Here is a 12,625-nt window from a genome sequence, read left to right as displayed (position 1 = left end):
TCTCCCTCTATTTAAACCTAAAGCTCATATAAGCCCAGAATGAAGGATGAAATACCTAAATGGCCATTTTGATTAAAACCTTTTCATACATTTTACAATTACTTTGTTTTCTTCAGGCTGGAGTTGGGCCTCTAGCATAAGGCTCCAGTTAATAAACTGTTTGACTTAATTAATTCTATGACTGTCCCTAGCAGTGAAAATGGACTTCATCAAAGAGATGCTGTGGAAAGATACTGGCTAAACAGTTGAGTGAATAAGGTAGGAAGGTCAGAGTCTGGTCAATGAAGGAAAAATATCCTCACAATAGGAAGCTACACAGGAACAAATGGTACATAAATAAATACAGGGACTTAAGCTAAATGGAGAGGGGAATGAATTAACCGTGGTTTACCCATGTAATGGAAATGCATGCAAGGGATGATTCAAGAGCCACTTCCTGTTCAACTGGAAGATGGCTTCTGGACAGTGGCTCTGCTGTGACACAGATGAAGTGGGGGCAGGGAAACAAGGTAGACTCTGCTGTCCTTTGAGAACTTTCTATGCATTTTCCCCCCTGAGGTGGCCCTGTCAGAGGAAGGAGCAGCAAGTGGCAATTGACTTCAGGGTTGGCCCACCAGGAAGCAAAGCTCCAGTGGGTGAATCTTGGATAGCCGCAGCCCCAGGATGTCTCCTGCTGCTGCTGTGCCTTTACATGTTTGCCGCTGCCATTTTTCTCTGGTATCTGGCGTGGTGTGAATGGCCACGGGGAGATCCCCACCGACCTTAATGTAATGTGATTATCTCTTGGAAATAACCCATTCTACTAGGCATTTTGACCTGTGGATTATGAAGATGATTTCCTGCCGTGCCTTTACATGTTTGCCGCTGCCATTTTTCTCTGGTATTCATGTGAATGGGCATGGGGAAATTCCCACGGACCTTAAGGTGATGTAGTTATCTCTTGGAAAGAACCCGTTCTACCAGGCATTTTGACCTGTGGATTATTATGAAGATTATTTCCTCCTAAGCTGTACTGTTTAACTGAAGCAATGATTTTATACAATAATAGTGTTAGTTTAAATAGGATTTTGATCATTGAGGGTCTTTAATAAGTATAGTGAGGGATTATGATAGAGGTTAGCTTAGTGGGAAAAATAATATAGGTAAAAGCAGGAAATGGTGTTGTCCAACCCCAATAAAACAGGAGCTGCAGAGGATAAGAAGAATTAAAACCAGGAAGTGTCACAAAGTTAGAACTCATGAGTTTCTCTTGAGGAGCCCTATAGACTGTTAATCTTTAAGAAAAACAACTGAGTCCCAGAAGCCCAGCTAGCTCCAGTTCGTTTAATCTTAATGTTGAGAGGTATGTTCCCGGGTCAACAGGTTTCAGAGTGCATCATAGCTAAAACAAAGCTTTAAGTATGACTTAAGGTTAGGCTAAGATGTTTTTGTTAATAGCTTTGAGGTGAAAACCCTTGTTTAGAAAGGCACATAGTTGAGTGAGGGACTCACTGAGGTCAGGGAAACAAGAACAAAGCAGCCCGGTTCTTATTAGCTGATGTGCCTTTCTTGCTAGGATGGGCTGACGATCAAGGATGATGATTAATTCCTTGTGCCCATTTCTGCCTTCAGCTTCCGATATAAAAAAACTGTTGACAAATGGGTATGTACCTGAAGATTTAAAGTAAAGATGACTGATTCTTTTTTCATATACAAAAGTTTAGGTTTGTGATTCTTTTTAGATTCCTTGTAAGATCACCTTTTGAGATAAGAAATAAAGTGATTGATCCTTTCTTTGTAACCACAAAATGCAGCCTGCCAGTAAAAGAACTGGCTGAGAAAAACACCTTGCTTGCTTACACTCAGTTAACCTATTTCTAGTTGCTTGGCTATGGGTATATCTGAGTTCTTGGGATAATTTATTTTTTGTCTATAGTACATGGGATGTCTAATCATGTGAGGGAAATGGGAAACTTGTTTTTTACGCATATTCATTATAATCATTCACTTGAAAAACAGAATGTAACCACATTTTAATTTTTATATTGCTTGAAAGATTTTCCTGGGATATATAAGCCAAAAAGGAAAAATAAAGACAAGATAAGGGAGAGAGAGAAAAAAAAAAAAAAAAAAAAACCAGGGAAAGACCCTAAGAGTGTGTGTGTGTGTTCCCTTTTTCGCCAGCCCCAGAGAGTTAAGTTTTACTCCCTCAGAAAAATCAAGTTAATTGATAGTCTGTAGGCTCCCCATCAAACCCTGAGCTGCTGAAAGCTGGTCCTCACAGCAGCAATATTTTACTGTATGTTATTCTGGAAAACATTTTAAGAAAGTGATTCTTTTTTTTTTTTTCCTTTTTGAGACAGTGTCTCTCTACACAGTCCTATCTATCCTAGAACTCATTATGTAGACCACTCTGGCTTTGAACTCACAGAGCCCCACCTGTCTTTGCCTCCCAGAGTGCTGGGAGTAAAGGCATATGCCACCATGTACAACTAAGAAACTGACTCTTTAGAATGGAAAATACCTTTTCCCTATCACTGCCATAATCTACCACCATGGCCAAGTATTGAGAGCCGCTGATAGCAAAAGGCCATAGGCGTATACAGCAGGTAACAACTAGAGTTCAGAAAGTCCGCCTATCAGAACTAAGAAGAAACCATTACACAAGATGTTGTGAAATTACTATCTTTTGAATAAATTGTCTGTTTCTTATTGTAAACTTCTTGTGCAATAACAGCTATGATTCTCTCCATTTACCATGCATTTCCATGTTATGTGTACATGTAATCTCATGATTTTGTCTCAATCTTGGGCACAACTTTCCCTATACATTTGGGGTGATTGGATAATTGTCCCCACCTGAGTTGTTTTTGTTTTTTGTTTGTTTGTTTGTTTGTTTTTTAACATACATCTGGCCAGGGCCATTCTCCAGACAAAAGTATTTCAGCTAAGATACCTTTTTATTCAAGAACAAATGCAGAGAAATAAACATTAGCTCATCTCACCCACAGATAGAGAAAAGAACCACTAACAATTAAATCCTCAACCCCTTACCTTCACCCCGGGTTATTCACACAAGACCCTAACTTAAGAGATTTACTGCTCACATTCCTGAGATGATGTTTTAGCCACTCGCTAGTTACTGAGTTAAGGAAGTTATTTCTCACTGACCTAAGGAGATTTCTGACAAGGCCAGGCTGGTGCTACCACTTCTAGATTATAGTTGGAGCACATGGATTACTCTTTAGAATTCCCTAATTGATCTTAGCCTTTAGTTAACCCTACCAGAGAACTCCTCTTTAGGGTTGTAATTGGAAGCTGACAATAATTTCTTTATGTGTGGATCCTTATTACCTCTCTCTCTCTGCGACCCTGAAAACTTCAAGTCTCACATTGCTTTGCCAAAGAATTGCTCCGTGTGTATATATATGGGTTCCCCCACAGCACGGAAAGAGATTTGATTTAGAAGAACAAGGATGAGGATGAAGGTGGAAAGAAGTAGTTAGTATAATGAGAGAGCAGAAGAAGGGACAGAGAAGAGCTAAGTCTGAGAACAGAAAAGAAGCTGTGTAGATAGAATTGATTTAGAAGAACAAAGTGAGTGGACTAAAGAATTCAGTGTGCTTAGATTCACTTGATATCCCTCAGATTAGAACCCTCAGCTGGTTGTTAGACTCTGCCATGGACCCTGAGAAGCCGAGGAAGGCATTGTTGCTGGAGGTGGTATAGATGTCAATACTGCTTTTTGAGAGGTGCTGAAGACCACCCTCATCCACCATAGCCTAGCATGTGGCAGATGTGAAGCCCATCTTCATGTGCTGTGCTTGCATCCAACAGTGATGAGCCTGTGTACGTCAAGTTGGTGGGGGAACTTTGTGCTGAGCACCAAATCAATGTAATTAAGGTTGACAACAAGAAACTAGGAGAATGGGTATGCCTCTGTAAAACTGGTGGACAGGGAAAACCATTTAAAGTTGTTGGTTGCATTTATGTACTGTTTAAGAACTATGGAACGACTCTCAGGCCAAGGATGTCACCAAAGAGTACTTTAAATACAAGAAATGAATAAATAAAACTTGGGCTCATGGGAGGAAAAAGAATACAAAACTTATACTGTTAAAAGGCAACTGTCTAAAAGATGAAGTAGAGCTATTTATACAACTATAAAAACATGTCCCAAATACATCATTAAATGAAAATGCTGCAGGGCAGCATGTTAAGAGATAATCTAGTTGACTGTTCATCTGTAAAAATCTATTCCTAAGAATTGTGTGCTATCAACAGTATCATGTCACGGATGAGAAACTTAGAGGTGGTAGTTTGAATGTATTTGGTCCCCATAAGCTCATAAGGAGTGTCAAGATTAGGAAGTGTGGCTTTGTTGGAGGAGGCTGGATGACATACAACTTTAATCCAGACCTCAGGCTGGAGGGCACACCTTTAATCTGGGCCACACCTTCTCTTGGAAGTGTGTCACTGTGGAGGTGGGCTTTAAGATCTTTTTCTTAAGCTTCATTCAGTGTGACAGTCAGGCGACTTCCTGTTGCTTGCAAGATGTAGAACACTCAGCTATTTTTCCAACACCATGCCTGCCTGCATGTCCCCATGCTCCCCACCATGATGGTTTAACCTCTGAACTGTATGTGAGCCACCATAATTAACTGTTTCCTTTATAAGAGTTGCCATGGTCATGGTGTCTCTTTACAGCAATAGAACTCTGGCTAAGACTAGGTCAGAGGTTAAGTCAAAAATCAATACACTCTAAAAGGGCAGAGCTGTTTTTCCAACTGCAGTCAGGTCCTAGACTCTCCTTAAACTGCTATAAATCATATTCATTCTAAGAGTCACATTTCCTCACAGCTTAACACCTCCAAAACCAGGGATATGCCTTAAAATCGCTGTAGGCCGGGTGGCAAGCCACTCCAGTTTGAACTCACAGGATGAATCCCATGGCTTGGAATAAAATCCCCAGAGAGTAAGAGAACATGTTTGCTGTGCCCTTAAGTCAAAAGCTGTCGTAGGCAAAGGGGGTGGCTGAGTTGCAAAGAGTGATTTCAATAAATGCAAAGTAAAAGTCCTCCAGTTCTGTGGAAATGTAATTGACATTTCCCCTTCCCAGTTTACCTTACATTTAGCTCAAGACAGTCAGCTTCCCTCACAGCCCTCCTTCTAATAAGCTTTGTATCTTTCAGGAAAACTGCACTAAAAACAAACATAGGTATCAGCAGCGGCATTTACGCTCTCCATTTAGTCCAACTGTGAAACAGGGCCACACATTTGTATTGCACATTTGATGCAAAAATCCACTGTGTTTTGCTTGAGACAGACTTTTGCTGTGTCATCCAGGCTGGCCTTGATTTCACAGTCCTCCCGCCTCAGATTCCCAAGTGTTAAAGGTTCTTTTCGAATTGTTTCTTCTGAAGCACTTACTTCCTGTGGACTCAGGCTTTTGTCTAGAGCACAGCACAGCACTTTTTCTTAACTCACCATGACATGACAGAAAAGCCACAGAGCAAGTACGTGTTTGAGAAAGCACTGTTCCCTAGTCCAAAGGAACATGGCAATACCCCAAAGGACAAAGCAATCAGCAGAAAGTCAGATCAAATGATAAAAAATGGAGTGTGTTATAGATCTTACTGTCTTTAAGCTTTTGTGAGAAGTTAAGACAAATTGAGACAGATAGGAAACCCAGCAAAAGGACAAAAACCAAAAACCCCAAACCCACCAAACCAAACCTCTGAGGCTTTAGCTGGTTGCTCAGTAGAAGGATGCTGTCAACAGCATTGTCACAAAATAACAGAGTAAGTCCCAAGGCCAGAGTGTTTACACTCTATGAGTTCCTTGTGACTAAACCAAGATGAAACCAGTGTAGTTTCAGATGCTGCCCAAACAGTAAACAAAGAGGAGGAAGTGTTAGCAAGGAACCAATCCCCCAGAAGCCCTGTCCAGAACCAACTCTATCCTCAGACAAAGTTCCTCAGAGCAGAGTCTTGATGTTCTCTCAAGGTCAAGCCACTAAGCAATACATTATTGGAGTCCCACCCACCAGGTGTGCTCTCAAATAACACCTTTGACCCGTACTGTAATGGTTGCTCTACTTACTTCATATTTTTCAACTAGGAGAGTTTTTTTTTTTCCTTTTCCCATGAATATCCATAGACATTTTGGGATATCCACAACAATGGAATTGCTCCTGTCTGAGATGTACCTCAACTTCCTACAGTGAGAGGACCCACCACTAAAGTCCAGTCCAAAAGGTCGGTTGTGCTGAGACTGGGAAATGCTTGTATTTAATCATTGCTAAGTGAGTCTGGCCCACTGCCACCCAAGCTGTCCACCAATAAAGCATTCTTCTCCCATGGCGGTCTCCTGTCCTGGGTCCTGGTGACGTCGGCAACAGCAGGCTCTATCAAAAGTCTGTATGTATACAGTGAAGCAGATCTCTACCCATCTCCCCTGGGTTCCACCAGGAAGGAAAATTTTCATTTTGTTCCAAGTGACTGACACATACCTGAGTGCATGGGAGATGTGCAGATGCTTCTGAAGGAAATCCGAGAGAGAAGATAGGAAAGAAAAGTGTGAGTTGTGAGGGTCAAAATGGAGAGACTGGTGCCAACTGACATGAGTTTGAGCTAAGGAAGCAAATCCAGCCAGGAGTTTACAAAGGGAGGGGCTGGTGTACGAGATAATGGCTACCACTCACACAAAACCCCTGCAGATTACAACCCCGCAGAGAGGCCGCTGAGACTTCATACAAAGAGCACTCCCATGGGACATCTGTCCATCTACTGTGTGTTCAACCTCAGACTGTAGCAGTCAGGTTTCAGCCTGCTCTAAGTTACTCCCTAGTGCATAGAGCAGTAGCTTTCAGGCTGGGCCTTGCCCCGAAGGACCTCATATTATAAAATAATTCAGATTCTGAGGCTGAGTTACTCTCTTTCTCTTGTTTGTGAAATACCAGCCATGAAACAGACTGATAAATTATTTACGCAAACTATTACCATCTATAAACTTAACAAATTCAATCAGGAGTACACGGTCACATGGGTATGTCTAAACCACATCAGATAAACCTAACCCACAAATGATGCAAACCCATCCCTTGGATCAGATGGAAGATGGCGTGCCCATCACTGGGTTAGGAAGCATTAGACCACCACATCACAGGATCTGCAGGCAAGGAACTCCCAGCTCCATCCGTGGGGTTTCAGCTCAGCATCGATCCCCTTTCTGACCTGGCTCATTCAAACCGCCGCCGTTTGTTGGAGTCTGGTGAGCCTTGCTTGGAGCCCTGTGCAGCAAAGCCTCGTGTCAGAACACTTTGGTGCTGGGTTTCCTGTTGGTGCTCTCTACTTTTCTGTGGTGTCCCTCTTTACATCTACACAAACTCCACCCTTGCCCTCACTCAGGTCCCTTTGAGCCCTTCAGCCTCTTCTAGTCTTCGTTAGTCATTCCATAATGTACACATTCTATAACATATATTTTGTGTGCATATGTGTAATATAATGTGTAACTTGTGAGCTTATTGTTGTAAAATAAATTCTAACATATGGAAAGACACAGATGTGATCATTTATGTCTCTGAAGTAACTTGTTCACTGACATTGTCTGTGAAAACTGGGAGAGAAGTGTGGCTCCACACCTCCACTCTGTCACTGAAATTAACCTGAGAAATTCACCTAATTAGGAGTGGACGAGTGTCCTAACTCAGGTAAAGACCAGAATTCATGGCTTACACACACACATACACAGACAGGCACACACATGGACATGCATGCACACACCCATGCATGCACACTCAGGAATTTCAGGACAAGCCAGTAGGGAGCAGATTTGGAATTGGTTAAGAATTTTAAAAAGGTCTAATGTGGTAGCAGATGCCTTTAATTCCAGTGCTTAGAAGGCAGAAGCAGGCAGATCTCTGTAAAATTGAGTCAAACCAGGACTACATAGTGAGACCTTGTCTCAAAAAAGGAAAGAATGAAAGAACTCATGGGATGAACAAAGCACTCCAAGAGCATGGGTGTGACTTCTCAAAGAGGCTATTAAAACACACTTAGTGTAGATTTCTAAGAACAGGGCTTAAGAGAAAGAAAGATTCCCAGGGAGAGAATAAAACAGCCTAGTGTGGATGTGGGATTCTCAAGAGAGTTCCAACTGAGTGTCTTAGTGTAACCTCATACACAGTTTTGACAGCTCTCAAGTCACACAGCCAAAGGGTGCTTAAAACCACGCCCCTTTTTCCTTTTTTTGATATATGAGATTACAGGAGGTGCCTTCAATGGGGTTTAAATGATGAGGTATGACCAGGAGCCACCACTGGGATTGCACAAAGGGGTTTAGACACAAGGGGGTTTAGACACAAGGGGGTTTAGTCCTTGCATGTGAAGGTGAATTCCAATGAGAGTCCTAGGAAACTTCAGGTCTACAGATGGGAAGGGAGTAAGACCCCACACAAATGCTAATGGGTGGGGATGTTTGGTTCTCGGCTGCCAGACTCGGGTTAGAGGGCCCTTTCTTTTCTCATGGCTCCATAGTTTCCCATCTTTTCTGTCCGACCTCATCATTCCTGTTATTAAATATTATTGCCGTGGATTATTGCTTCAAATATTTTTATATACTCTTCCTTGTTTTTCTCTTTAAAACCTATTTGAACACACCCATAGTTTATTATTCTAGGGTAAACCGGCCAGGGGGAAAATATGCTGACTTGACCTCGAGATCAAGGCCCAGAAAAGAACACCCAAACCTTGATTTGACCCGAAGACCAAGACTGGGGCCAAGAAAAAGAATCCCACTCATCCCTGAGCCTGCCCCAAGATCAGGCCACAAAATTCCTACCAATCCCAGGCCACCCTGGAAAGCTCGAAACCCTGAGAAACCCTAGCAGAGGCAGGAACACTCCTGGGCTTGTTGTGTGGTATGACTTTCCTTGGTTCCTGATTGCCAGGGTACATTTCCCAGCAGAGGAAGCCATTTCCCAGAGCCGTAACACAATTTCGTTGTGAATGTTCCCTGGACATGTTCCCTGGAATGTTCTCTGCCATTCCCAAATATATATTATTTTCTTGGGAGAACCTCTGCTTTGGTTTGGTTTTGTTTGCTTTTGGGGTTCACAGTGACCGGGTGGGGAGGAAAGGGCTGGAGAAAGGAGGAAGAAGCCCCAGGAAGGAAGTGGATTAGAAATGGAGGAGGAGGAGGAAAAGGAGGAGGAGGAGGAAGAAGAGGAGGAAAGAGAGACAGGATGAGGGGAGGGGGGAAGGGCTATCATTCACCAGATTACTTCCGTCTGCCTCCTTGAGCTATCAGAGGGAACACCTGAAGTCTTACACAGCCATTGAGCCCTTGGCCCTTTGGATTCTGGACTTGACCTTCATTCAGTCCACTGGGTTCTGCAATGTAGGCAAGTTCCTGCTTCTCACTTTCTTCAGGGTGGAAAGCGGGCTCAGCCAGTCAGGGAAATAAAATAGTTCCGGCGTGTCGCTAGGAGCAACGTGGCCGGGGCAGCATGCAACATTAAGAGCTGCTTTGACCTTTATTAATACTGAGCCCCTCCAGCCTCCACATCCAGGGGTCCCACCCTCGCGTCCCCTTCGCGGTCCGCCAGCCAATGGGCGCAGGCTTCCCGGTCTCCCGGATACGGGTGTAAACAGTGGCGTCTCCGCGGGCGCTGAGCCGGACCCGGCAGGAGCACCGACTAACGGCTGCAGCCCCGAGTGGGCTGAGGACTGAGTGGGCATGGCTCAGGGCCGGGAGCGCGACGATGCCGCCTCGTACTTCGTCGGCTCCTCCCTGTCGGTGAGGTGCGGCATCGCGGATTCGGGGGGCCTCAGGAAAACCCTGCCGCGACCCCCACCCCTCGGCTCCTCCTGCAGACTCGCTCGCTTCTCTGTCCAGCCCCTCGGGCCCCTCCCCGATGACCGCCCCTCACTGTCCCACGCCACCACACCGCTATCCTGCTACAGGGACCCCCCTTGTTTGCCCAGTATTTCTTCTTTCTTTCGCCCTTTCTTTCTGCGCCCTCTTCCCGCCTCGTATTCCCTGCACGTTCTGACCCACGGCTCCCGCCTCTTCATCCGAGTCGTCCTAGGCGATTCCCATCATCTGAGGGCCCATGGATCTCTTCCTACTCCCCCATTTTCTCTTGGATTTATGCGCAGTGGTGCTGGCCCTTAGAAATCTGAAAGAAATGTAACAAGACCTTTGTTTCCTTCCACGTTCTGGGGTGTTGCTTGCGATCCAGCATGCTCCTTCACTGCGTGCGCTTCCTTTTCATGAAGGGGCTCGGGAAACCTGTTGTCCTTCACTCTCCACTATTTTCAGATTTATCTTTAATATTTAAATAAAATGGAATTTTCCTTATCCCAGACGTCCCTTCCACTATATAACTACCGCACAAACCTCACCTAAAATGTACCTTTCATGTTCTAACCCCTTTGTTCCCGGAGACTTCATATCCTTTTGTTTCCTGCGTTTATTTGTATTTTTAGGTCTAAAACAGGGCCACATAGTTTTCGTGTGTGTAAACTACAAAGCAACTTATGTGGCTTACAACGATATAGCATGCTGTCCTGCTCAAAGTGGTTTTTATTTGTTTAGTTGGTTTTTTATTTTTATTTTAAGTTTAGTTTTAAAAACAAAACAAAACAAAACAAAAAACAGTTAAAAGAAAGGAGCTCCGGATACATTGTTTTCTGCAAGCTCCTTTTTTTACCTAAAGAGTACCTCACTGGCCCAAGACCCATTGATTTTTAAATTTCTGTAGTTCATTCACTCATATTGGTCTCACAGTGAGCATATGTGTTTATCTGAGCGATTGGAGCAGAAAGGGCGTTAAAATAGGACAGATGTATTTCAAAGATTTTGATCGTTTTCTAGTTGCTGTGTTAAAAAGGAAAAGGGAATGTATTATACTGATGGCGATCTCTCTTTTCTCAAAGATGGGTGCAAGGATTCCCTAGTCAGAATGTTCATTTTGTCAATGACCACACCATCTGCTATCCTTCTGGCAACTTTGTAATATTCATTAACCTTGACACCAAGAAGAGGACTGTACTCCAGTGTATTAATGGAATTGTGGGCGTGGTGGCAACTAACGTTCCTGGCGAAGTTGTGGCTTTCTCTGACCGCAGACTAAAACCCGTCATCTACATATACAGCTTTCCTGCACTGACCAGAAAAGGCAAATTAAAAGGTATCTGGGAGACCCTCCCCATACTGCCCTCCCACCTCTGGAGCTGAGGGACTTCTTATTTGTTTGTTTGGTTTGGTTTTTTGTTTTTGTTTTGTTTTGTTTTTGAGGCAGGGTTTCTGTGTGTAGCCTTGACTGTCCTGGAACTCTGTAGACCAGGCTGGCTTCAAACTCAGAGATCCACCTGCCTCTACTACCTGAGACCTGGGATTAAAGGGGTACAGCACCACACCTGGCAGCTGAAGAATGTTTTTATGTGAGTAAATCTAGTTCTTACGAATGAAGGTGGTTTGGATTATGAAAGTGTTGTTTTAAATAGAAGGGGGCCAAGCTGACCACCACAAGTTTCATTGACTCAAAGTATGCTGTGCTTCCTGCCCACACTGATGCTACCTCAGAAACTACTCAAAAGGGCAGAATCAGCCTGCTGTGGTAGCACTCACCTGTGCACCCAGAAACTTAGAGGCTGTGAAGAGAGGCTCATTTGAGCCCATGAGCTGGAGACCAGCCTAGGCAAGTTAAAAAGAAACAACCACTCCCTCAGAAATGCACAAATCGGCTCCCACACCAGACCTAACAAACCAACACCCTAGTTTTAGCAATACTTCTCAGGTGATTCATGCACATTTTAAACTGTGAGAAACACAGGATTAGAAAATTGGAGTGGTATTTGCTCTGCCCATGACCTTGGGCTATACGGCCGGAAAGAGGCCCTGTTCCTTGCTGTCCTACGTGACCTCTTAAGAGAACTGATCGTTTCCAGGACAGTGTTTCTTCTTCTTTCCTGGTGATTTATTGGAATATCTAACACAAACTGATGCTTGTATAACTAATAAAGACAGACCTAAGGGTTGGGGATTTAGCTCAATTGTAGAGCACTTGCCTAGCAAGCACAAGGCCCTGGGTTCGATCCTCAGCTTAAAAAAAAAAAAAAAAAAAGACAAATCTAAACCCCACTGTTCTTAACCACGAAATGGGGCCAAATGTTGTGTCTAATGTTAAGTTTGTGGTGATGCTAGAGAAAGACAGACAGACAGACAGACAGACACACACATACACACACACACACACACCAAGCACTCATCCATGACTACCTATTATTTTTGTATTACTGTTAAATCATTCACAGTTAGAGCTGACTTCCATGGGCTGAGCTTGCTGTACAGCTCCAGGAGTCTCTATCTAATGATATCTGCTCCTATTTAACACAACCTTATTCTGAGTATTGTGATTACACACACCTGTAATTCAGACTTTGGGAGGCTAAGGAAGAAGGATCCAGAGTTTAAGACCACCCAGGCACCATGACTGAAGTTTACATGTTATTTCTGGAGAAATCGGTCTGTGTTTTTTACAGATTAAGACAACTTAATGAAAACATAATCCAGTCATAAATTGGGAACTGTCTGTGTGGACTGAAACCACACTTCATGTTTAAGATGCCCCCAGCTTGCA

The 12,625-nt window shown here is 43.6% G+C and overlaps 1 protein-coding gene and 1 pseudogene across 3 annotated transcripts in view; both read left to right on the top strand.

Annotated features, from left to right (window-relative positions):
• The first annotated feature begins 3,455 nt into the window (after positions 1-3,455).
• On the top strand, positions 3,456-4,044 carry LOC118578373 (annotated as a pseudogene).
• A 5,609-nt stretch (positions 4,045-9,653) lies between these two features.
• The window catches only part of Cfap43 (cilia and flagella associated protein 43), a 100,970-nt gene continuing 97,998 nt past the window's right edge, over positions 9,654-12,625 (top strand). For 2 of the 3 annotated variants that reach the window (XM_036172000.1, XM_036171986.1), the window contains exons 1-2: positions 9,654-9,782; positions 10,920-11,173. In XM_036172000.1, coding sequence (XP_036027893.1) covers positions 9,718-9,782; positions 10,920-11,173 — 319 coding nt within the window. In that variant the 5' untranslated portion in view covers positions 9,654-9,717. The remainder of the gene's footprint in view (positions 9,783-10,919; positions 11,174-12,625) is intronic. The other variant, XM_036171992.1, reaches the window with a different exon arrangement.

This window comes from Onychomys torridus, chromosome 1 (assembly GCF_903995425.1).
Source record: "Onychomys torridus chromosome 1, mOncTor1.1, whole genome shotgun sequence".
Taxonomy (NCBI): domain Eukaryota; kingdom Metazoa; phylum Chordata; class Mammalia; order Rodentia; family Cricetidae; genus Onychomys; species Onychomys torridus.
The sequence above is the reverse complement of the archived record's forward strand: the minus strand, read 5'-3'. Positions and strand labels throughout refer to the sequence as shown.